Raw genomic sequence first — 27,716 nt, 5'->3', positions numbered from 1 at the left:
TTGTCAGTCAGTAAGAACCAGGAAAACAATACTCATCCTTATCTTTTGGGTGCTAATAATAGTACTAGTATAAGACAAAGATAATATGATTCTCTCTCTGTCTATGATTGAAATGAGGCAGTCCTTTGACTAACTATAAATATAGATTTTGTCACAAGTACCTAGGATTAATTTATTATGGTATTTATTCTAAGTAAGCTGCTGGTTCGTTGCCTGCTTCCTGTAGACTTTCTATACAGTTTAAATTTAAATGTCATTTTTATTTTATTTTATTATATTTTATGTTCAACAATAAACAAAAATGAAAATAAAAAAGAGAACACATATCTATGACCATTATTTCTTGTTTGTTTACGAAAATAAAATTATTCTCCTGTTTTCTCATGGATTTCACCCTTTTTTCTCCCACGCGTTCTCGTGTGCCACAGTGTAGAAAAGTTCACATAACTATAGATGGTCAAGCAAATCTTGTCAGTAGAAAAAAGCGCGAAATTCAAATTTTATATGAGCCGATATCCCTTCGCGCCTACATTTTTCAAATTTGCCGCCTTTTTCTACTGACAAGATCTGCTTGACCAACTTTATATAGTTTGTCAAGTCTCATTTCTATATCTTTGTCTTAGCCCCCATTCTCACGGGAGCTTTTTCAACGCGCGTTAAAAAAGCGCTTGAATCTGTCTGCACTCTAAATTCGATTTAACGACCAAGGCTTAAAGTCGAAAATCCAACAACGTTTGATAAAAAGCGCCACCGCTGTCGTGTGAATACATACATGGTTATCCATTTGTGTCATTCAAACGCTTTTTTAACGCGCGTTGAAAAAGCTGCGGTGCGAACGGGGCCTTAAGGCCCCAGTACACAATGGGCCATTGCCGGCCACTCCAAGGGACGCCATGCGGTAGAATGAGATAGCAATATCACTTGCTCCCTCTAACGCATAAATGCGTCCCTTGGAATGGACGGCGATGGCCCATTGTGTACTGGGGCCTTTACACTAGTACTAGCACCCAAACCAAAAGAAAAGGATGAGTATAGTTTTCCTGGTTCTTACTGACTGACAAATTGGTTTGACCAACTATATTACATACGGCACAGTGTACACCGTACTCTAAAGTTTCTGTGTCGCTCATGAACAGGATGTTTTACTAATTCTACTTTGTCTATTGACTGCCATTGAATGTCTGCCATAGACATTGTAAACTTTCAGACATCGCGGTGTTGTGCGTGTAGCTTCTCAAGTGAACTCAAAATTTGTTTTGAAATCCATTATCCTTTCAAAATGTGTTAGATTTCTAAGTGAATGCGTCATTAGCAACGATGGACGGTAACGGTTGCCCGGACGGGCAGGACGATATAGACGGCGGGATTTTCAATGACAAATTTCAACTTCGTCCAAGCGCTGATGATGAAGAAAAGAAGCTGTTTTGGCTGGAAGGAGTGATGGGGTGCTTCTCATCAGTTATCTCCGTGTTCCGCCCGCCGGCAGAGAAGCCAGCGCTAGGTAGGTACTATTTTTAACCTCCCGGGATGCGATGCATTCAAGGTCTATGCGCGAGCCTACAGGGTTGCATAGGAATTGATTTTACGTCAGCGCGCGCATCCTGTAGGATACTCGTCCTTAAACGCTTGTTACAAGTCTCGTTTTACCTCGCTATGGAGCCTTGACATTGGTCCTTGACCCGTTACCTTGGACGCCTAGAGGACCTGCAATTATTGGCATTTCTCGGACGTTCTCCGTGACAACAACTTGTTGGTTGATGATAACATTCGAAATTTGAATTTTGGAAAATGTTCGATATTTTGCATAGAGTGTACTGTTGGAGGGAAAAGCCTCCTGAAGAAGGTAAATAGATTTTTTTTGTAATCTGGTTTAGTGTCCCACTGCTGGGCAAAGGCCTCCCCTCCTTTCCTCTACTCAACCCTGTCATTTGTACATTCCCGCCAATCCGGATAAAATGCGTCCAAGTCGTCCCGCCATCTCCTTTATGGTCTGCCTGCACCCTGGCCAGCACCATCTATGGTGTTCTGGGGGTCCCACTCGGTTACCATTGTTGTTGTTTATTGTCCTAGGGCACCCCAGGGTCTCATGTGGAGGCTCTAAGCACCTCCGGAGGTGCTTACAAGATCCACAAGATCCTTCCACGCCTTTCTATCTTGAACAACCGTCTTGGCCCTGTTCCAGCTGAGTCCTATGGCTCGCAGCTGATATAACTATTTATATTTATGGATTTAGTACCCAGGGAAATAATAGTGTCATATTTGTACACAATTGAGGGTCACACTAAAAATTATCTGTTTCAGTAATCTAGAACATTTTGATACATCATCTTCTACCGAGACTAGAACTTACAGGTTGAGATGGTGATGGTAGACAGTGTTGTAAATCCGAGGCTTCTGAGCCGCTGTTTAAGGTTGGTAATGTTCACTCATGGCCCACCTCAACTACCAGACGGAGCACATATGACAATCAAGGTCACCACAAATTTAGTATGGCAGTATGACTGATTATTTGAGTTGTGCCTACAATAGTTATGATCATCAGTGAGTACTAATGATACATAAGTGGGCAATATGGTACACAAGTGTGTATGATAGAAATGCATATTTCCATAAAAGAAGCTTTAAGGGTGTGGGCTGTTTTAGTATAAATTGGTGTAGAATTATAAAATAGAACTCAGTTGTGGTGTTTGAATAGTGGCATTTTACAAGTAAAATTGCACCTATGTGTGGTGACCTTGTGCTCTTTGAAAACACTTCATAATGCGGTGAGGGTGTAGTCTGTGTTCATTTTATGGGGCTTGAGACTAGTCAAAAATTGTTTATATCTTAACGTTATTATTTTGCTAATGTTTTAAAACTTGGAAGATCCAAGAGAGTAAAGCTTGGGCTTCATTGTCTTCCTTCAGCTCTCTTGTCGGCTATTGTTGCCATTTTTCACATAACTCTGTGGAGTTAGTCATGAACAGACATAGGAATCCGCAGGGCAAATTGTGAATTAAGACTTTATGTTTGTGTACTTTTGGTACTAATTACAACAAAATTTAGACTGTTTTAAAACGATTAGGCAATTAAAACTAATTTTTAACTATTTTGTTGTAATTAGTACCAAAAGTGCACAAACATAAAGTCTTAATTCACAATTTGCCCCGCAGATTCCTATGTCTGGTCATGAAATTCTCTTTTTACATATTTTCTGGCACCACTTGTGGTGTTAACAATGAAGGCCATACTAATTAAATATGTAATATTATAGAACATCTTTACACAAATTGACTGGGTCCCACAGTAAGCTCAATAAGGCTTGTCTTGTGGGTACTCAGACAACAATATATATTATATAATATACACATAGTTAAATACATAGTAAACACCCATGACTCCAAACCCAGGACTATTGGCTACATAAGCAGGGTGAGAATCATCCTTCCAAAACTGACTACTGACATATTCTATATCAAGTCCTAACTAAGTGATCTTGTATTCTTCAATTAAGTCCTCTTTGTGACATTTATTATATTGTAGAAGGCCTACATTAACATTTTTGTTCTTAATACAACTATACATTAAACACTATATGTGACGTTCCACGGGAAAAGGTACCTTATGAGGGTTTCTAGTTTCGGAGATATGAAATGTTTTGTAAAGAGGTGAAAAAATGCTCAATTTTTTTTTATTGTGTGATCTGAAACCTTAATGCGTAACGTTTGTTTACCTGTTTTTATTTTTGTTATAAGTTAGTTATAAGCCTAGTAATGTCGTCTCAGAGTTTAGTAGAAAAGGTACCTTATGGAAAAAAGATTGAAAATTCCCAAAAAAACTAGTCAATACGGGAAAAGAAGTTTGGTAGAGAACTGTATTAGCATTCTGCAAAACTAATTTGATAATTTCAGTTCTGGTTGGGGCGCCTCGCAAATATTATAACCGTACATAGACAGACATTACAAATCCAAGTAGCCTGCTATTATACCAAAGTTACTCTCGTCAAGTCTTTCTTAACGAGAATAATCTTCATTTGGTTTGGTCGCATGCAGTAAATCAGCCATTGGTTTGCTGAAAAATGCCAATACCCGACGCATTACCTTATGGAATATCTGAGGTCATAGAACCTCAATGCCGCTTATCTTCAATAGCAACCGAAATATATTATTGATAAGAAATAGACGATTTATACCATTACCAAAATATTATTAGTTTATCCTAACTGTTCCATCATCATCATGCCTCATCATGTAACTTAATCACAAGGTACCTTTTCATTACATACAAATTATTGGTCTTTTTTAAGATTATTATGACGAAGAACTAATTAAATTTGGGGCAGTTTAATGTAAATTAATATTTTCTATTCATAAAAGATAAACTGTAATATGATTGATATTTTGTAGTGATGTATTATTAGATTTGTTTCCATAAGGTACCTTTTCGTAAATGTATGGAGCAAATACTGTTATTGTTATGTAAGTTTAAAGTGGCATAAGGGGTTAAATATAGTATTTAGTTGGGGTTTTAGGATTTATTTCATTTGAATGACAGAATTTCTTTCATATGTGCTCAGAAAAATTGATTGTGTGTCACATTAAAAGTAAAAATATTCATTTTTGTGATTTTATATGAAAAAGTCAGAAAATACATTTTCACCTCTAAATCGGTATTGTTTTTTGCTTAAACTGTCTGTCAGTGTTGTTTTCTAATAGATAAAATTGAAATCTTGAGAGCTCATTGCAATCAATCGTGAAAATGAAATAAAACTTTATTTTCAAGAGATTGGTTAGTATACACATAAATCAGTCGATATCAAAAGTTTCTATTTGCATTACAGAACAAGTCGCAATATTTTTTTAATCTCAGATATATAAGGTATTATTATTTGTAGTCAACTATGTAACTTACTTCAGGAACATAGTTTTTTAGGCGGCTAAACTTAAAACTTCTCTATCGTAAAGTTGCTCATTTCACAACATTATTTTCAAAAAATCATATCTCTGTAACTACGCAACCTAGAAGGTTGATCTTTTGTGTTATCGATAGCTTATTTATTGTAGATTACTGGGGTATGCATAACTCCATACCCGCCATAAGGTACCTTTGACCGTGGGACGTCACATATTTTCAACCGATATTGGAAAAAAACATACAACCGAAGAACCTCCTCCTTTTTTAATCTTGAAGTCGGTTTAAAAAGAGGAGGTTCTTTTTATGCCTATTTTTTTTCCAAACTTGTCTGTATAATATTTCACATATTCTCTTTGTATCATCTAATGTCAGGTGAAATAGTACTCCACTTCTTGAAACGTTATTATTTATTTATTCCTTGAATTCCTATGGTAAATAAATATCACCTCTTTGTATTGTGTATTCATTTCATTTATTTTTAAACTATTATTTAAATTTTAAATCATAGGTTTTTTTCAATCAGTTAACAGGGATTTCAATTAGTATCCAACTTGTAAAAAAATATCTAGATCCAAGTTTTAATGTTTGTGTATTTAAACTTTATCTTATCTAATACCTTTATACGAGCAATTCTGTTTATATAATATATTTAGGGGATCTCTGAAATGGCTCTAACGATTTCGATGAAATTTGCTATATGGGGGTTTTCGGGGGCGATAAATCGATCTAGTTAGGTCTTATATCTCGGAAAACGCGCATTTTTGAATTTTTATATGTTTTCCGAGCAAAGCTCGGTCTCCCGGATATTAATTATTAAATATAATATACATTTTTTTCAATGATTGAACCCACCAGGTACCATATTATATAACTTTAAAGTTTTTGGAATTATAACTTCTTATCATTAACTAAATTTTAAATGCACATTCCCATTGTTAGAATTTGCCAGTAGTAAGGGGTATGAGAAATTTAACACTTATGTAAATTACATCAGTTACAAGTTGTGTCCGGATTACAGATTCACATTATAATGCCACTAGCAATCTGCGAATATTATTATGTGCCTAAGTGAAAATGTCTTCATGTTAATGCAAAAAAAAAAATGGTTTATAAACATATAAACAACTTCTTCATATAGAACCCAAGTTATTTTGTCTCACTTTGTAATGAAATTAAAATGTAGTACTTGTTACCTACTGATAAGACATTGAAAGATAAAAAAATAAAAAACCTTTATAACAACTTGATTTTCTTGCATCATCAAAACACATTGTTTTCCTTTTTTTTTCGTGCAACCTGTACATTTTTTTAGTCGGCCATTACACGACAACCTCTAACCCCTAACCTTGATCTGCGCGTTGCGCTCCGTGCTGCAATCGATAATGTGCTCTCCGCCCACCCCACAAAGCTCATATTTAAATGATTTGTGCAGATGCGCGCGCATGCGTTGTTCTCAAGGCTCCCAAGTTTTCTAAAATGGCGGCGCTTCGTGAAAAATCCAACCGCGATACGACCTTTAGTATGAGATAGACGTAAAGCTCGTCGCACGTAAATCCAGTAATATCTGGAAGACCGAGCTTTGCTCGGAAAACATATAAAAACTCAAAAATTTGCGTTTTCCCAGAGATAAAACCTACCTAGGTCGATTTATCGCCCCCGAAAACACCCATATAGCAAATTTCATCGAAATCGTTAGAGCCGTTTCCGAGATATATATATATATATAAATAAATAAACAAGAATTGCTTGTTTAAAAGGTATTAGATAGATAATAGATCTCGGCACACTACAGTTTCTAAGGATCTTAAAATCAAATTTGCACTTTAACAGTCGCCATCACATATATTGGAGCGGCCAAGGTGTTCACAAATCGCACGCACGCCTTGACAATAGAGGCGTGTTCAGATATTTTTGAGCACCTTGGCCGCGCCGATATATCTGATGGCGACTGTACAAAGGGGAAATTCGCATGTCCCAATACCATGGATAATTCTAGGAACGCGTCCTTGGTCCCTGATGCTGGGAACAGTTGAATGTTATGACCTTCACCTGAAGTTTTCAAAACCAATATAGATGTGATACATGGTAACGCATAGATAGTTCGGATCTCTGGACCAAATTATGCTGGCCTGGGGACTGCCTCTGTAGTGAGAAAATTGTATTAAATGGGGTAGTGCGTCACTGTCGTCTGTAGACGATATTTTACAAACATGCGCATTAGGACTTACAATTTAGATACACTACCTTAAAGTTCAAATCTCAAATCGAATAAAATTAAAATGACAGGGAAACAAAAAAAATCTTAAATTTTATTAACTGCATTGAAAAAGTAAGTTTTTCGATTTTTTTGCGAACTTAGGTCTTTTATGATATAATGAATCTTTAGAAAAAGTAAGAAGACAATAACGTAATTCGTGGTAATTCCTTATTACGAGTAGAAATAGAAATTGTCCAAATAAAAGTAAAGATAAGATAAATAATCCGATGATTAAAGACGCAATTCCGTAGTGTAATTTAGAGATGCACCGGATATCCGGTTACTATCCGGTATCTGGCCTATCCGGCCCTATTTTTACTATCCGGCCGGATACCGGATAGTGAACTACTATCCGGCCGGATACCGGATAGTGAACTTACTATCCGGCCGGATACCGGATAGTAATTTTGCTTGTATTTGGAGTCAACAAATTGGGTTTAAGAAACAGTGACGGTCATAATCGTACTCGTTTATTATTTTAAAACATTTTAAACATTCCGCTATTGCACGCGCACTCATTTTCGAACCTAGAAATGATTCCACGCGAACTTTCACTACGAAACAGATCAAAGCCAGCACAATGCGTACCTGAAAAACCGAAATGTAGGTATAATGATGATCAGACCGAATATCCGGTATCCGGCCATACAACTATCCGTTGCATCTCTAGTGTAATTAACCAATTATTTTTGTTGCATTTGAATTTTTCTTATTCGACTTATTTTTTTCTAGACGGTGGGAATGATTTATTGCTACTATATGAAAATGGTGAATGATGAGGAGTCTATTTTTTTTTTACTTACTCCTAAAAACACTAACTCAAGTCCATTTGAATATGCGATTATATGTACTACTAATCAACGAACTATGTAGAATAATCGCTGCTACTAATCCTTTTAGTAACTAAGGGTCTCCCCTGATATATCGACGCGCATTCGGCAAAAGCCGATAGGAAAAAGCTTTATGTCCACGCAATAAGAGCGAAAAAGCCGTCGACGCGTCGGCAGGCGCCGGCCGATGCGAGCCGAGCCGAACGACGACTTTTTGTACCAGAATAGCGTGAATATTCATGTGGACTTGTGTTATGTTTACTCTTGCTTGGCAATTGTTGAAAATTAATCTGCTAATTTGCGAATAATATTATTTCTAAAGCTACTCATTACTATAAGTATGTCGTGGGGAGCATCCCTTCTGCGTGCGATTTTTTATTTACTTATAATTATTACATTGCATACATGTGTCTCTTTATTCAACATTTCTTGTTTATTTTTATGTTTATGTGTTTATGTTTGTTGCTGTCTTACAGTATTTCTGTCTGTCAGTAGGGTCCTTAAATCTCTCTTAACCCATATGGCACTACTCAAAATGAAATTTTAATATTCTATCTTTTATTGGTAAGATTTAAAATCGAATGGCATTTGATTTTGTTTTCGTGCCACTATTCATGATAAGGAACGATAGGTATAGGCCCAGAATTTTCAGGGTCTGAACTCTTGAGATTACAGGCTAAGACCGTCGCCTTTAGCTCTTGCGTTTGTACAGTCACCTCCAATAATATGTTACTCTTCGAAGGCCGAAAAAATATGTGACACGCTCTGATGGCTCTACAAATAAGACCGTGGCCTTCGTTGTGTAACATATTATTGCAGGTGACTGAACACATACTCCACTTACAGAAAGCCGGCAGAGCAGATTGAGTGAAGCTCTTCCTTTCTGACTGTCTAAGCGACGTACGTACCTACAAAAACTGACCATAATTATTTATTTAGAAGAAAAATGGGAGATACCAGCGGAGGCGATCACGAACCTGGTGTACCTCGGCTCCGGCGCCCAGGGCGTCGTGTACGGCGGGCAGATTAACAACGAAATGGTGGCCGTGAAGAAACTGCGCGACCCCGCCGAGACGGACATCAAACATCTCAGGAAACTCAACCATGACAACATAGGTTAGTCTAATACACATTATTACCCACAGTTTAAAAAGTAACAGTGCTGGACCGACGCCTTTAATGTTTGCGTAAATGCCAACACCGCACAACAACACTACTGTTCTATTAGAAGTATTAACTAGAACAAATTAAATTATTTTCAGAAAATAATTTAATTTGTTTTTTTATCAAGTAGAAACACTACTATATAAATTATAAACTGAAATAAAATGGGGGGCGCCATAAGCCTTCAGTAAGGAGTGCATATACTTGGAAAAGTTCGACCTATGCCGCTGTGGCCCGGTGGCCGAATGGCACAGGCACCAGCCGCGATAGCAGAGGACGCTGGTTCGATTCCAGCCTGGGGCACTGGAGGCCTTGGTCACTTTTTCTTAGTATATGACATTTATTTCAGTTAACACTACTGTTGTCACAGACTTTTACACAACTGCCCAAAAATTACAAACATTTCAAATAAGACACGCCAGCCCTGTAAGTAGTACCGAGCTACTAACAATGGCTATTTATGCAGCTCGGGTGCGCGCCACCCACCCCTCGCACCCCGCACGATTGCCTTGTCTAGAGTCTAGACGGCTTCGTCGAATGACTGTAGCAACGTATTGAAGAGCTACGTATTTGTATGATTTCATGTAATATATATTTTTTGATCAAATTTCTATGAAGTAATATACCTACTGTGTATAATTGCATGAAATCTATAGTAATTTAAATTGTATTTTTCTTATTTACTCGTAATGCATGCTAATTATAAGATGTAATAATGTTTTGAAAAGATGTGTCCCGCCAAGTTTGTTGTCGGTCCCATATTGTGATACCCTCCTCCAATAATTGAGGGGGGATGTTCTCGAGGCAGAGGTGTAGGGTTGGAGCCGGTGTAGCTTTATTTAACGTTCATAAGCGCATTGTTATATGCCTACTTGAATAAACTAGTTTTTATCTTTATCTGTATTGTTCTATAGACTGTGACAATGTAATCATTTTTCGATTTAGTTAATTTCAGAGTAAAGAGTTTTTAATTTTTTTTAATTCGCTTCTATCTCTTCGAATAATAAAAAAAATAAAAAAACAACAATCAAAGCCCATTATGTCAATTGTCAATAACCAGGGAGCAAAATGAGGACTACGTTTGTATGGAGAAGTGGTAGTCCACTATCGTCTTTAGCACACTAATAATAAGCTCCATTCTTCCAGTCCGCTTCCGCGGGGTAGTGACCAAGCCCCCCACTTACTGCGTGGTCATGGAATACTGCCAGTACGGGCCGCTGTTCGAGTTCCTGCACAGTGGCTCCCTCTTCGCGCCCAAACAGATTCTCAAGTGGGCGAAAGAGATAGCAAACGGCATGGCTTATTTGCACAGTCACAAGATTATACACAGGGATCTTAAGAGTCCAAAGTAAGTGTTTAAACTTTGTTTTACAATTAATAGCTTTGCCCACACACGTGAATTTGCCTGATTTCAATGCTACTTTGCCCAATGAGAACTGTGCCAATTTAACGTATAAATGAGATACGGGCGTCATTAACTTTTAGTTCATTTGTGTATACATAATTTTGCATATCATAACAAATATAATTGTAACAAAAATAATAAAAATGTCTTGATACAACTTTAAAATACGCAAAAAATCCTCCGCTCTGAGTATTAGAGTGGAAATTTCGAACATTATTTATCCTCCTAACGCCCAGCCATATAAGAAAAATTCAGTAAAATTTGAATCTACGGTGTAGGAACACAATTTTGATTTGTTTGAAAATTAAATGGAACATTTAAATGCAACTCTGTTCCAATTGAAAATGATTTCAATTTCATCGACCTTAATAAGTCCTACATGCAGCTACGGACTGTGAGCGTTAGAATAATTATTTATTTATTCATCAAATAAGTAACACAGCATTACAGTATAAAACCAAGGGACTGTAAAACTACAAAATAAAAGAAAAGACAAAGAAAAACCATACACATAAAAATTAAATTAACTAAACATTAGATTTCGGCGATGACGTAACAGCGTGGCTCCGTTGCGTCGTCTGACTCGGCGTAGGGTTCGGCAGGTTGCCCCGGAACCGCCGAAACACCACACCCTTCGGCCAGAAGTCTGCGCTTGGGATGGTGATGGTGTTGCGGTGTGGTGGTTGTGGTGGTGGTGGATAATAAATCTATGGTGAAAGATCTCATTTTCACTTCTTAGTTTCTCACATTTTAAAGCCAACTTGAATTCTAACCTACATCTAACCTTCCAGCATCCTCATAGCGGACAACCTGGTTGTGAAGGTGTCCGACTTCGGGACGTCGCGGGAGTGGAACGACGTGAGCGCCATCATGTCGTTCACGGGCACCGTGGCGTGGATGGCGCCCGAGGTGATCCGCCACGAGCCCTGCTCGGAGCGGGTCGATGTCTGGTCGTTCGGCGTGGTCTTATGGGAACTTCTCACTCAGGAGGCGAGTGCACCTAATTTTTTCTTCAATTTAAACTTTGCCCACTATTTTGATGGTCGGCCTTCTTCGGTTATAACTTTGCCCATTTTAGATATTTTACGAATTCCAACTTTGCCCGCTTATAGTTAGTATTTTTTTCTTCCTATACGACTTTGCCCACTATTTCAATTTTCACACTTCTTATTATAATTTTGCCCGTTTTAGATGCTTTATAAATTTCTACTTTGTCCACTCTTCCAACTTTCCCACTTCTTCGGTTATAACTTTGCCCGTTTTAGATACTTTATCAATTCCAACTTCGACCCCTTTTAGTTAGTATATGAACATGACTGTGCCAAACTTCCCCTAAGCATCCTCCAAGTTGAGAATGATGTATCTGTATTTTTTCTGCAAAGCGTTATTTATACCTACCTATCTACCTACTTTAACCGCCAAGCCAAGCCAAATTAAATGAAATTTTCATTTGTCAAAACGATAATTCAAATTGTAATATGAATTTTCGTTGAATTTCATTGTACAATGAAATGGGATTCTTTTTATAGGCCTCAAGCCGGCCAAAAGTTATCCCCATTTCTCCTAAATTTTAATATATTATATATGTACCTACTTACAAACTGACTTGGTTTACGAAAATCTCTCCAGATACCTTATAAGAACATGGAGACGCACGCCATCATGTGGGGCGTCGGCACCGACACCATCTCCTTGCCCGTTCCCACCACAGTGCCCGACAGTATGCAGCTCCTGCTCACTCAATGCTGGAACAGGACGCCTAAAAACAGGTTAGTTGCGTTTTACAAGCTTTTATTTAACCCATTAACTGCCGTAGACTGATATATAAGACATAAAATCGGGCTCATTTCGCTGCGGCAAATAGAATAGAGTGTATAGAGACTTGATTGTCAAAGTAAATGTAGCCACTGTAAATTTAATTCCATCTTTCGACATAAGATAAAACTGTTAGAACGCCATTTGACTTTGATCCTTATTAACGCCATCTACTCGACTATAGGCCAAAGGTATGGTGCAATCTTTTCGAGCGATGGCGCCATAACCTTCAGCCTACTCTCGAGTAGATGGCGTTAATATTAATATTTAACAAGTTAACACATATCAGTGAAAGAATAATGATCAAAGTCAAATGGCGTTCTAACAGTTTTAATCGTCTGTCGAAAGATGGCAGTAAATATACTGTAGCTACATAATTTACCATGACAGTAACTCTCTATTTCATATTCTCTTTGGCCGCGGTCTGATAAATAAGACAAAACTTCGTGTAACTTCGTAACCCGGCGACACGAGCACGCTCGATGAAAATTTATACGGCGGTTAAAAGGTTAATTCTGGGTCGACCGTCCAGTGGCGCCCTCATTAGGGAAATTGTGTTTTCTAATAAATCAATAAATTGCTGTATAAATCAGTCTATTAATATTGTTGTCCTACTACTATTATAATAATCTTTTGAGGTCTTGGTTACCAATATACAATAATATTCCATACTTTTGGCCTGCGGTGTGTAATCAATTTTTGGCTTAAAATATAAAAATATATCTATTCATTAAGTAATAACCTCATAAGTCCATAATAACATAATAAGAATAAACATAATAAATTAGCACAACGTTGTTCCTAGGCCACCCTTCAAAATAATAGCGGCGCACCTAGAGATAGCCGGCGACGAGTTCGCAGAGATCCACCAGGAGACGTTCAGCGTGACCCAGCAGACATGGAAGAAAGAAGTGCAAGAGGGCATGGCGCAGCTCTACACAAAGTATGTACAAAATAATAGCGGCGCACCTAGAGATAGCCGGCGACGAGTTCGCAGAGATCCACCAGGAGACGTTCAGCGTGACCCAGCAGACATGGAAGAAAGAAGTGCAGGAGGGCATGGTGCAGCTCTACACAAAGTATGTACAAAATAATAGCGGCGCACCTAGAGATAGCCGGCGACGAGTTCGCAGAGATCCACCAGGAGATCTTCAGCGTGACCCAGCAGACATGGAAGAAAGAAGTGCAGGAGGGCATGGCGCAGCTCTACACCAAGTATGTACAAAATAATAGCGGCGCACCTAGAGATAGCCGGCGACGAGTTCGCAGAGATCCACCAGGAGACCTTCAGCGTGACCCAGCAGACATGGAAGAAAGAAGTGCAGGAGGGCATGGCGCAGCTCTACACCAAGTATGTACAAAATAATAGCGGCGCACCTAGAGATAGCCGGCGACGAGTTCGCAGAGATCCACCAGGAGACCTTCAGCGTGACCCAGCAGACCTGGAAGAAAGAAGAGCAGGAGGGCATGGCGCAGCTCTACTATAGATAGGTTATTTATACTCATACATAAGGAACACAAAAAATGTTTCCATATTTATTTCATTACTTACGCATGAATCTTTTATTGTTGATTAATTTTCACATATCATTCATCCTTCTTATACTCGTTAAATATAAGCTTGTCTTATCTCTTTCGGTGAGCGGGAGGTCGTTAGCACGTGCACATTGTCCGCTTGCCTAGCCGCGACTAAAGGCAGCTTGTACAATTTGTACAAGGTAAGCGCTTCAATTTTAGAACGTCTATAACTTATCTGGATTTATAATATCATTGCCCGGTATCGTCTTGGGTCGTCCCATTCGTTTTTCGTCAAGTTCTTAAATAAGTCCTATTCTGCTTTCGTCACGCATTCTACATTGAAAGCCACCGACGATTGTGACGAATGTAGAATGGGTGACGAAAACAGAATAGGACTAATTTAAGAACTTGACGAAAAACGAATGGGACGACCCAAGACGATACCCATTGCCCACTACCCACGATCCATTGGCCACGTATGAACGGCCTTGATGTGCCGCTCGTCCAGTCCGCGCCCTACACCGCACCGACCTCGTGACGAAGTTTTCGATTTCGCTCAACTTTTGGATACTTACTAATCTTACTATTTTAGAATAAAGTTGGGGTAAGAGAAGCAGTAGTTTATTTTGTTAAAGGCAAAAAAAGAGTTTATTTATGCATCAGTTATAGTTTTCGCTGGTTATAGTTTTATATGCATACAATAAAATTTAGCGAACGCTTTAACGGTGAGAGACTGTTGGTGCAACCGACCCTAAGACAAATATGAATAGACTGAAATAAATGTCATATACTAAGAAAAAGTGACCAAGACCTCCATACTCCGAAGAAACCTCCTAGAAGGTCCGAACCGTACTATTCTACCTTAGGGATGGCCAGGGGGCGCCATAAGCCTTCAGTAAGAAGTGCATATACTTGGAAAAATTCGACCTATGCTGCTATGGCCCGGTGGCCGAATGGCACAGGCACCTGCCGCGATAGCAGAGGACGCTGGTTCGATTCCAGCCTGGGGCACTGGAGGCGCCTTGGTCACTTTTTCTTAGTATATGACATTTATTTCAGTTTATAATTTATAGGTATAGTAGTGTTTCTACTTGAAATAAATACAAATTAAAATATTTTCTGAAAATAATTTAAAATGTTCTAATAGTATAAATATGAATAGGTAATTGATGGTTGTAGCGCATTAACGAATAACGCCGTGAACATAATTAACAGAAGCTTATTGTTTAGAAGCGAGAAGCCGGCCGACGTGCAGGAGACGGCCACTAGGAAAGAGGAGCTCAAACACGCACGAGATATCAGACAGGTAAGTTCCAGTTGTAGACCACTATGTGGCTAGTGTTCTCACGTGCCCTCAATGTGCGCGGGGGTTCACCTTAAAGGTCGGCTACGTGAGCCATATTCGGGCGCACGAGCGCCGAGCTAACTAACTAAGGTCGCCTTGGTCGAAATCGGCCGGAAGGATCATCAGTGCATAATTATTTTCCATCGTATTTTCACGAAACCGTAAGAACGTGTCTTGCTATTTTCAGTCAGTTTCGGTACAAAAAGTATCGATGTTGAATGAAATAGTATGACAAATACGAACTATTCCGAGAAAATACGATGAAAAAGAATTATGCACTACATCTGTATCATGTTTCAATATCTATTAGGTGATTTTGCCCAGTTTTTACAAGCTTTTATTTAACTTGTCCAAACCGGCTAGCATGAGTTGCGTTCTAGCGACTCCATACCTCTAGCGATTCTAGCGCGACTTCAACTAACCACTCACATGATTGATATTTTTCAGTGACCTCTATTATTATGATAAAATAAGGGTGACAGCGTGCAACTACAGTTGATAAAGCACGTGAGTGCATGGCTAAGGACTCGCGCGCGAGAACGCAACTCATGCTAGCCGGTATGTTAGTATGTTAGTAAGTGACAATATAATTTGTAGTAATGAAATTTGTCCCACTATCAGATATCCGATTGAGCTGAAATTTTGCATACATATGTAAATTAGAACATGGTACAGCAGCTCTTCTAAGAACCTATGCTACTATTGTCTCCTGGCTGATGGGACAGAATAACAACAAGAAATAGTTGATCGACCCTGGTGTCAAAATAAACGTTTCCATGTAGGTTTACGAGAAGCAACTAGCGCGAGCCAACGAGTTGTACATGGAGGCGTGCGCCGTCAAACTGCAGCTAGAGCAGCGGGAAGCCGCCCTCACAGAGTAAGTACTGTCACAGTATAAGTATACAGAAAGGAAACTTTCTACAATACCGAAGTTTGACAGCGGTTCAGGGTCGAATCATGCTGTCCCTTTCTAATATATGGCATTATCCCTTTCTGCTATTTAGGGTTGTCAAAAATCAAGCCATTATCTGTGGTTTGCCCGAAGGGAGGAGTTTCGCACCCCTGGTACTGTGCCCTGTTTAACAAAAGCTTGTAACTTGTAATACAAGTGGAAGTCCCTTTCTAACAAAAGCTGACAAAATGGGACTTCCACTTGTATTACAAGTTACAAGCTTCTGATAAACGGCACTGGTATATTTGTTTAAGAGTCCATCAACGTGCACACTAGCGCCACTGCTAAATAATCGTAATTATTTTAATTTAACGAAAGATATTTAAAAAAGGGGGCCGCTACGTACTGTATTTTGTATTTAAGTACCTATTGAATACATCAAACTGGTTTTTATGTTGCTGGATTCGTCAATCAATGCGTCCAAAGCAGGGATGTAACGGATGTGGTTTTATCGGAACCGAAAACGGAAACAGATGTTTTCAATTTAGTTTAACGGAACCGAAAACGGAAACGGAACCGAAAACGGAAACGGAACCGAAAACTGAACCGGAACCAGAATCGGAACCTAACTTTTTAACGATGTAGTCGTTTTCCCCTTTCTAGAATAAACCTTCAGACAAAGTTTACACTTAGCCGGGTCCCCACTAACTTCATCAAAATAGTTCCAAATCGAACTTGATTTCGGCTTCATTGTGCGTTTTTTTACACACTAACATTCACCACAGACACTACACACAGTCAGTAGTCAGTACACAACAGAACACATACGATTTTAATTTTAATAACACGAATAAAACAAAGTATACAAACAAACAACAAATTAGCGTAGCACGTGGCAAGCGGGCCGATGAGCGAATGACTGGTATGAACCTGTTTGTTTTTGATGTACTTACGCCGCCGCCGCGCGAAGCATTGACATCCGTTATAACTTCCGTTTCAAACATAACGGAACCGGAACAGAAACGGATGTGTAATACCAAACGAAAGTTCCGCCTTAACGGAAACGGAACCGGAGCTCCGTAACATCCCTGGTCCAAAGTAAAACGGCCGTTTTTGTTTTGAGATCATAGATCGACGAATCCAGCAATAATAGCCCTTAGCATAGAGAAAAAATACATAGAGTGCTCACTCCAAACATCAGTTTCAGCACTAACCGACTAACATTTTCGAATGGATGTTGCGGCGACCGAAAAGTCTAATGCTCAACAATTTTCAGCTAATATTATAACCGGATTAACCGGAACTTTATTTTAAACTCCTTCTGCTTTTAATATTCGTTGTAAATTGCTGTTCAATACAATGTTCGTGTAGCGGTACTGATAATTCCGCTACTCGATGCTAGATGTCGACTGCGAAAATAATAGTCGTTTTGGTATCAAAACTGATGTATGGAGTGATCACTCTATTCTTACTATATTTCTCTATGCCCTTGGTAAAATAACGACGCATCTGTAATGAAAGTCCTATGCAGATGCTGCGTTTGCCCGTTTGAAGTAGACTCAATTACAGCTATGGCGGTCTAGCATGAGTTGCATTCTCACGCGCGACTTCAGGTATGGACTCGCGCGCGAGAATCCTACACTCTGCTAGACCGCCTGGAATCAATGAAATATTAGAAAACACAATAAAATAATAATAAAAACAACAGACAAATACTAAAGTTTTTGGAAATATCAAAGTGTCAGAGATAAAATACATACAATGAAAAAACACAATCATCAAATTATCCTTAGAGATGTAAAGGGGCCCCAAGACTTGAATTCTTATATAAATAATTAAGACCATGTTAACATCACGTAATGTTATTATTTAGTAGAACATGTATTCACCACTTTAATCTTTCAGACGCGAAAAGGCTTTGAAATCATGCCGGTGCGGCTTCCGGAAACTGGCGCTCCACCGCCAGAGCTCGACCTCGTCGGACGGCAAGTGCCGCGCGGAGCCGGTGCACAGGCGGCAGCGTAAGCGGGACACTGTCACCACGCAGGAACAACTGAAGACCAGCACCGCGCTACTGACCGACTCCAACAAGGTATTATAAGATTTAAACTGGCGCTCCACCGCCAGAGCTCGACCTCGTCGGACGGCAAGTGCCGCGCGGAGCCGGTGCACAGGCGGCAGCGGAAGCGGGACACTGTCACCACGCAGGAACAACTGAAGACCAGCACCGCGCTACTGACCGACTCCAAGAAGGTATTATAAGATTTAAACTGGCGCTCCACCGCCAGCGCTCGACCTCGTCGGACGGCAAGTGCCGCGCGGAGCCGGTGCACAGGCGGCAGCGGAAGCGGGACACTATCACCACGCAGGAACAACTGAAGACCAGCACCGCGCTACTGAGCGACTCCAACAAGGTATTATAACATTTAAAATTACCAGAACCCGGAATTTTCACGGTAAAACAAAAGACTGTCGCAATCGTCCACCACGCTACTGACCGACTCCAACAAGGTATTATAAGATTTAAACTGGCGCTCCACCGCCAGAGCTCGACCTCGTCGGACGGCAAGTGCCGCGCGGAGCCGGTGCACAGGCGGCAGCGTAAGCGGGACACTGTCACCACGCAGGAACAACTGAAGACCAGCACCGCGCTACTGACCGACTCCAACAAGGTATTATAAGATTTAAACTGGCGCTCCACCGCCAGAGCTCGACCTCGTCGGACGGCAAGTGCCGCGCGGAGCCGGTGCACAGGCGGCAGCGGAAGCGGGACACTGTCACCACGCAGGAACAACTGAAGACCAGCACCGCGCTACTGACCGACTCCAACAAGGTATTATAAGATTTAAACTGGCGCTCCACCGCCAGAGCTCGACCTCGTCGGACGGCAAGTGCCGCGCGGAGCCGGTGCACAGGCGGCAGCGGAAGCGGGATACTGTCACCACGCAGGAACAACTGAAGACCAGCACCGCGCTACTGACCGACTCCAACAAGGTATTATAACATTTAAAATTACCAGAATATTCACGGTAAAACAAAAGACTGTCGCAATCTTGCTAGAGTTAGTTAGAAACATTTTTTTATCGATATCGATAGTTGGGTAATAGAAGAAAAAGGCGGTGAACCAAATAAAAACAATATTACAAAAAAATAAAATTGAGAGGTTTGTATAAAATTATATAGAAACAGATAAAACTAGTAAACATAATGTAATAGTTGACCGGAGCGTAGCGAAGGTCTACGTTTCGACTGGAGCATTTTGCTTTTGTATGTCCGGATGTTCTCCTCTACAGGTCGTAATTCTTAACCGAATCTCGTGAAATTTTGTGACTGGATTCTATGTCTAAATAAAATTTTTTTGTCCGTCCGGTTTTTTGATTTTTTTTTAAATGGCGGAGTTGTGATAGCTCGCGCCTAAACAAATAGTGGTATCGGTACCATACGAGTGTTTTCTTTTTGAGATATGTTTATAGATTAAATGGCCAAAAATTCAGAAAATTTATTTCGCTGGTTTCGAAGGTATGGAGATATTTAATTTTAACTAATTTTAATTTGAGAAGGAGTAGCTAAATTTCGTCAACCCATCTAAGAACTATTTGGCTCAGTTTGTAAACGTTCGCTTTTTCTGTTTGCACAGAGGGTCTGGGTTCGATCCTCAGTAATTGTATGCTGGGATATTATTATAACTTTTTGTATTTTTTTACACATACATTTCGTATTGTTTTTTTTTTAATTTACTATATTTAAAGCTCTTATAGTACCATGTTATTTAAAGCTCTGCTCGCGAGGTCTACAGCTCACAGAGCCACTAGTATACATGGATGGCTTTATAGTGATAAACTAAACTGTTTACTCCCAGAGAAGGTTGAGAAATTAATCTACTCCTAATTTTCCTACTAGTCAAATCAGTTACTTTTTTAGAACTGTCAAAACGATTTGCTAATATGGAATTTATATGAAACATTACATCGTGACGTCACGGTCAACCCTACTTTTTATATTTCTATCCGATTTATTAAATAGAACTTGTGTTTAAATATAACTCCTACTGTGTTTTTCTAATAATTCATGCATGGTGTAAAATAATTTATTTTTCTCTAACATGCAATGAAATATTGATGTTATGTTCCTTATAATAGGCTGCGAAGTATGACGTTTCAGGTGCGGCTAGGACAAAAGGTCGTTAATGGAATTTCATACACATCTTGCAGGCCTAGGCCGGCAAAGTCCTCTTTTTTAATTTTCATTTCACAGATATATGTGACACAGCATCGTGGCATTCATCCATTAAAAAAAACTAGAGGCAGTATTTGCTTTATGGTTCGTAATGACACTCTGCCACTACGCCTATAAAAAAAAAAAAAAACAAAAAACAATGTTTGCTATAATTTGCAGTTTTATTTGTATAATATCAACATGAACTTAATAAATAATACATTCTATAATTTTATAATTTTAAATTATAAATTTAACTACACAAATAAAAACATTTCAAATATTTCATCTAAACGTTAGCGGTAAAAAGGTCTACTCAAACACGTAGTTATATTTTTTAAATTGTTATGGAGGTAAAGTTGAAAAATATTCATGCTGTTTTATTGGATTTATGGTGCGTTGTTGATTTTTTGACTTTAATATGAGTTTCGACGAAATAATGAAATTAATATTAATTGTAATCGTAGGTGTTGGAATTGGCAGCGTAAGCAGAATTGATTTTAATAACTTGCTGCCTCTACCGCCAAGTCAAAGACGAAGTATGTATATGGTTGCTTATGGCAATTTTATTATTTGAGAAACTAAGAAAAATGGCTTACAGTTTATTAGAAACAGTTTTGTGGCATATTATAAATGAATGTAACTACAAATTCGTCAACACTGTGGAAATTATACTTATTTACTCCATGCATAAAGCAACGATGTATGTGAAACATGATATCAACATGAAAGACTATGTAAACTTACGTGACGAAAACGACAGTCAGACGGATACAAGGCGAAAAAATCAAAGATACATGAAAATATACGGGTAGTAAAAATACACGACTCGTGTAAAACATACGCGTGATAATGATATAGGTACGTGTTGGTTATATTTTGGGTGTAGTTTACTTTTAGTTTTTTTCTATAAATAAAACTTGGGTGTCGTGGATTTTTTATTTTATTTATTTCATTGCATGTTTGAGAAAAACACTATACAAACCTCGGCGGGAAATGGGGTTGCCCGCGCTCAGACCTATCCGTCTTCGTCTTCTATATGTCTTCGGCCGGCAACCCCTTTCGTCCCGGCCTCTGTAGTGATGTACTATTAAATACAGTATAATACACTATTATGCGCGTGCGATAGAGATAGGAACAGGCTGGTCAATATACGAGATTCTTTGTGTTCTTAAATCAATTTCTTATTTCCCCCCAGTTCTCCTCAATCGTCAACGGCGTGAAAAACAACAACCTCGAGAAAGAGACGGCAGATACCGTCGTTGAGAAGAACGGGAACGTGGAATTAAAAGATGTGGTCAACGATAATTACCCTAATAGCATTTTCTTGTAGGGATTTGGTTGGGCCTTTGTTTACGTATTAGTTGGGCAACCGTTATATTTGGCCGTACGATTTGCTGGAGGGCCCTCGACAAAGGCCCTCCCGAAGATTCCCAACAGAGGGCCATAAGAGTAATTTTTTCGTTGGGCCTATTTAAATAAATCATACAATTATTCAACGGTGGTGGTTTTGGTTGGGCCGTGGTTGGGCCTATACACATTTGTTTGATGGTTGGTTAATTGTTACATTTGGCCGTACGATTTGCTGGAGGGCCCTCGACAAAGGCCCTCCTGAAGATTCCCAACAGAGGGCCATTAGAGTAATTTTTTCGTTGGGCCTATTTAAATAAATCATACAATTATTCAACGGTTGTGGTTTTGGTTGGGCCGTGGTTGGGCCTATACACATTTGTTTGATGGTTGGTTAATTGTTACATTTGGCCGTATGGCTTGCTGTAGGGCCAACTGCAAAAAAATAAAAAAGGGCAATTTTTTCGTTGTACTTCTGTTTGCAAATTCAACAATTACCCAACGGCAAGTCAGGTAGGTCGGTAGGTAGTCGTGCACCAGGTTGGAGGCCCAACACAGCTTGTCCCACAAAGGGCCAACATTGTAACTTTAACGTTGGGTCTTGTGTAGGATTCTTACAATACTACCATAGGTAAATCGTTGTGTAATTTATAGTGGGCCTACAGTCTAATTATGTAATGGGCATTTGTTTACGAGTCCTACAGTTACCAGTCCTACAGGTAAGTGGTTGTGTAATACGACGTTGGGCCTTTGCTGATAAATATTACAATTACGCTACGGTAGGCATTGGTTGTATGACCACATGAAGGTCCTAGGCACCAGTTGTTGTTAATCTTCTCTGTATCGTTCCAATTTTAGTATATGTACTGCCGAAGCAAGTACACTTACTATACACTCTAATTTGTATATATACTAAACGCACTTCAAAACTTCGTAAGCGAGATTTATGTTTTTTGAGATTTAAATTGAGAAAATGTTGGTAAAATACAATTTTTTAAATTAATGTATAAATTTTATAGTTATAGCTATTAGATTTATAAGTTACTTTTAAAAAATATTATGATTATATCCGGAATAATCGAGAAAATAACTATAACTTCGATGTTTGGAGACAGTAACGCCATCTAGTGACGCCACAAGCAAAGTTCCACAGCCAATGTTGGTAAATGCGACATTTGTCGTCATTGGGCCATCGGATGATATCGTTGATTAGCCAACGTTACCAAAGTAAACAAAGGAGGCCCATTGTTGGGCATCAGTGCCACAGCCAATGTTGGTAAATGCGATATTTGTCATCAGTGGATCATCGGATGATATCGTTGATTAGCCAACGTTACCAAAATACACAAAGGCCCATTGTTGGGCATCAATGCTACAGCCAATGTTGGTAAATGCGACATTTGTCGTCATTGGGCCATCGGATGATATCGTTGATTAGCCAACGTTACCAAAATAAACAAATGCCCATTGTTGGGCATCAGTGCCACAGCCAATGTTGGTAAATGCGATATTTGTCATCAGTGGACCATCGGATGATATCGTTGATTAGCCAACGTTACCAAAATACACAAAGGCCCATTGTTGGGCATCACTGCCACTGCCAATGTTGGTAAATGCGATATATGTCATCATTGGGCCAACTAATATTCTCGTTGTTTCGCCAACGTTACCAAAATACACAAAGGCCCGTTGTTGGGCATCCGTGCCACAGCCAATGTTGGTAAATGCGGTATTTGTCACCATTGGGCCAACGAATGTTATCGTTGTTTAGCGAACGGTAGCAAAATACACTAAAGCCCATTGTTGGGCATCACTGCCACTGCCAATGTTGGTAAATGCGATATATGTCATCATTGGGCCAACTAATATTATCGTTGTTTAGCCAACGTTACCAAAATACACAAAGGCCCGTTGTTGGGCATCAGTGCCACAGCCAATGTTGGTAAATGCGATATTTGTCATCATTGGGCCATCGGATGATATCGTTGATTAGCCAACGTTACCAAAATACACAGAGGCCCATTGTTGGGCATCCGTGCCACAGCCAATGTTAGTAAATGCGGTAATTGTCTCCATTGGGCCAACGAATGTTATCGTTGTTTAGTGAACGGTAGCAAAATACACAAAGGCCCATTGTTGGGCATCCGTGCCACAGCCAATGTTGGTAAATGCGGTATTTGTCACCATTGGGCCAACGAATGTTATCGTTGTTTAGCGAACGGTAGCAAAATACACAAAGGCCCATTGTTGGGCATCACTGCCACTGCCAATGTTGGTAAATGCGATATATGTCATCATTGGGCCAACTAATATTATCGTTGTTTAGCCAACGTTACCAAAATACACAAAGGCCCGTTGTTGGGCATCAGTGCCACAGCAAATGTTGGTAAATGCGATATTTGTCATCATTGGGCCATCGGATGATATCGTTGATTAGCCAACGTTACCAAAATACACAAAGGCCCATTGTTGGGCATCACTGCCACTGCCAATGTTGGTAATTGCGATCTATGCCATCATTGGGCCAACGAATATTATCGTTGTTTAGCCAACGGTACCAAAATACACAAAGGCCCATTGTTGGGCATCTGTGCCACAGCGAATGTTGGTAAATGCGATGGTGGGCCAATACAAATGTTAATGTTGGCTACGGAACGAACCTCATCCCAACGTTTACCCCACCGTTGGCACCGTGGGCCCCAACGAAAATGCTACTAGGGTATGTCGACGAGGTCGCTGCTCAAGTGTAAATATACTCTGACAAACACACTTTTTCAGTAGAAAAAGGAGCGAAATTCAAATTTACTCTGGGACCCTTCTCGCCTACATTTTATAAATTTGCCGCCTTTTTCTACTGACGGAAATGGCTTGCCGAACTATAGTTAATGTACTGCAGATTTTTTCAACGCAAGTACTTTGCACTTGATATTAACATTATTGAAGATATTTTGATACGATTTGATGTATATCAACCTTAGCTGCGCCCCTTTGTTTGATTTTATTTCGATTTTTTAATTTTTTAGTTGGAATTTGAAAAAAAAATTGAATTGAATTTTATAAAATTTGCATGGAACTCTTTTAATAGGTACCCAAATATTGGTAAAAGTCTAACAAAGGAACCTATCAATATACGTCAAACTGTGTAGACAGTATTTCTATAATGTTAATATCATATATAAGTTTGTATGGAAAAGCGGTCGTCCCATTTCCCCTTAAGCCATAGACCAAAACATAGTAATAGACCATAGATTACCCAAAGACCATAAAGCGTTTACCAAGACCGTTTAAAAAAAAGACAGACCATTTTAACAACTAGACGGAGCACGTAAGTCAATCGAGGTCACCACACATATGCTCTCCCGTGCAACTTTAGTATGGAAGCGCGACCGCTTATTTCAGTTGCGCCCACAATTAGGACCACTACTCGAATATTTTAAAAATATTAATAATTATTAAGCTTTAGGGGTGTTCTTGGGTTATTATAGTATAAAATAGCGTAGAATACAACTCTATTGTGCTGCTGGATTCGTAGCAAGTATAGCAAATTACAAGTAAGATTGTACATATGTATGGTGACGTCGTGCTGTTTGTAAACTCTTCATAATGCGGTGTCTGTGTAGTCTGTAAAAAAAAATTCTAAAAATTCTTGTAAAAACCCTTTTTACAGAAGTTCTATCTAGGGTTCTTGGTTTCCCTTATAATACCTTCCTATATATGTGACGTTATCTATGAAAAGGGACCTTATTGTCGATGGCGTTTACGTCATTATTAACAATGCTCCGATATAAATACAATGCCGCGCGACGCTGTGCGGCATAAGCGCCATCGAAAATAAGGTCCCTTTTCATAGATAATGCCCCATATATGTGTGTAGTGTAGTTATATTTTGATTATGACGATATACATAAGAGTGGTCCTTCATAAATTTTGAGTCTAAAATGGGAAATGGAAAATAACTTAACCTATGGGAGCATTGATGATTTACAATAACGAGTATTAAAAAAACTGGTGATTTTCGAACAATGTTTTTTGACTATAAGTACTTATGTATGTACTTCTGTATAATAAGAAAACTTACATTATACCTAGATACTAATTGAAAAAGTCTGCAGAAAAAAGGACATCTCCATTTAACACTTTTTGACAAAAGTTTCCACAAAAAACTTCCAAAATATTCTAAGACTATGACTTTACTGTTTACCAATATGGGGATGTCTAAACCGACTTAGAATAATGTTGTTTATTTTTATTACTTCTATATATTTTAATTTTAAAATGATCTTATTAATCTAAGACCGAAAAGATCTCATTTTCTTTTAAGTCTTTGACCAATTAATGTCATATAACACTTTAAACTCTCGCGTTTTGTACACATATTTAATTACACAAACGGGTCTACCGCGATATAATTTCATTGTTTTTACCTTTAATTCCGACGTTTCAGCTTCCGTTTCCGTGACCACAGCTGGTGCAACTCAGCTGAAACGTCGGAATTAAAGGTAAAAACAATGAAATTATATCGCGGTAGACCCGTTTGTGTAATTAAATATGCAATTAATGTCATGTAAGAGACAGTGAGATATTTTTTTTAATTGTTGTAATTATTTGTTTAAGCTCTACCAGAATAGGGTCTACCTAAAACTAAAATTTAGTAATAATACTTAATGATTTTCGTTTTTTATTAGTTCAAAATTCTATGTACCTAACTTCTTGCCTTAAAATACAACAAAAGTATTCGAGCATTATACATACATTTTTTGTATATAGTTTATTTTTCTGTCAATCTTGCTGAAAAATTGTATAGTACACTTAAAAAATCTCATAGTAACTCAATTATTTAACGAGACTTATTTCGTTGATTTTGTAACTATTCCAATGAACATTCCTTTCGAGTTTACTTAATTTAGTAAGAAATAATAGTTAATTTATAATAATTGGCCTCATTCGGCCTAAAATTACTTAATCTCAAAGTTTATTTAAAATCTCTTTAGATTTATGTAGACTTTAAGTACATATGTAGTGCATAAATTATTATCCATCGAATTTTCACGGAAACGTACGAACGTGTCTTGCCATTTCAGTCAGTCTCAGTACAAAAAGTACTGAGGTTGACTGAAGTAGCATGACAAATACGAATGTTTCTGAGATCGATGGAAAACAATTAAATATGCATTACATTTGTAAGTAGATATTAGTTGTTCGAACTCAAAGGGGCTTTATATGAGACGCTTATTTATTTCAAACCAGTGTATGCTTTTTTATGTGTTATTATTTTAAATAAAGATTTTATTATAATATACAAACCTATCTCAATCGTTCTTATTTCCTTTGACTTTTTCTTACTCTCGTACAGGTGTAGAGCATAATTGTTTTCCATCGTATTTTCTAAGTTTCCGTGAAAATACGATGGAAATAGTTATTTGTACAACAAGAGATCAAAGTTTGATATTTCTTCGAGTGCTTATTTTGAGTCCCGTGCAAGCGAAAGATTCTATAATAGAATCTAATTTAGAATCTTGAGCGTAGTAAGGGATTCAAAAGCGCACGAGATGTAAATAACTTTGATCTCGTGTAGTACACAAAATTTTTCACCCTAAGCAGTGAGAACATACCTAGAGGGACAGAGATAATAGAACCCAAGTATATCGAACTTGTATTACCCCGCATGTTGAAATGACATTTGACTATAAAGGTCACTTGAATGTCATTTTGTCTCACTCAGTGAGCAAAATCGCATTTTGCTCACTGAGTGAGACAAAATGACTCAGTGAGCAAAATCGCATTTTGCTCACTGTTTTTAAGAAGCAAAGTACCCTTGTTCGAGCTGCTGAGGTGAAAATAATTATGCACTACATCTAAGTCAAATGGCGTTCTATCTAACAGTTTTAATCTTCTGTCGAAAGATGGCAGTAAATGTACTGTAGTTACATAATTTACCATGACAGTAACTCTCTATTTCGAATTCTCTTTGATGACCGTAACTCTCGATTTCAAATTCTCTTTGTCTGTATAATATAGACGCCAAAATTGAC

At 38.6% G+C, this 27,716-nt stretch overlaps 1 protein-coding gene across 1 annotated transcript; it reads left to right on the top strand.

The window, feature by feature from the left end:
• The first annotated feature begins 1,147 nt into the window (after positions 1 to 1,147).
• LOC134804010 (mitogen-activated protein kinase kinase kinase 13) lies at positions 1,148 to 18,961 on the top strand. Its single transcript, XM_063776864.1, has 13 exons — positions 1,148 to 1,501; positions 8,920 to 9,096; positions 10,291 to 10,492; positions 11,341 to 11,539; positions 12,179 to 12,318; positions 13,170 to 13,307; positions 15,113 to 15,188; positions 16,010 to 16,104; positions 18,025 to 18,211; positions 18,247 to 18,372; positions 18,408 to 18,533; positions 18,666 to 18,791; positions 18,827 to 18,961. The coding sequence occupies exons 1-13, from the start codon at positions 1,318 to 1,320 to the stop codon at positions 18,959 to 18,961; spliced, it is 1,911 nt and encodes a 636-aa protein (XP_063632934.1). The 5' UTR covers positions 1,148 to 1,317.
• The last annotated feature ends 8,755 nt before the right edge of the window (positions 18,962 to 27,716 follow it).

This window comes from Cydia splendana, chromosome Z, assembly GCF_910591565.1.
Source record: "Cydia splendana chromosome Z, ilCydSple1.2, whole genome shotgun sequence".
In the NCBI taxonomy this organism is placed as follows: Eukaryota; Metazoa; Arthropoda; class Insecta; order Lepidoptera; family Tortricidae; genus Cydia; species Cydia splendana.
Note: the sequence above shows the minus strand (reverse complement) of the source record. Positions and strands in the feature narration are given on the sequence as shown.

Bases quoted from the DNA above. Each gene is read 5' to 3' on its own strand.
- LOC134804010 (XM_063776864.1), top strand. From the start codon at position 1,318: ATGGACGGTAACGGTTGCCCGGACGGGCAGGACGATATAGACGGCGGG. The intron at 11,540-12,178 runs GCGAGTGCACCT...AAATCTCTCCAG, and splicing joins GGGAACTTCTCACTCAGGAG to ATACCTTATAAGAACATGGA. The intron at 12,319-13,169 runs GTTAGTTGCGTT...CGTTGTTCCTAG, and splicing joins AACAGGACGCCTAAAAACAG to GCCACCCTTCAAAATAATAG.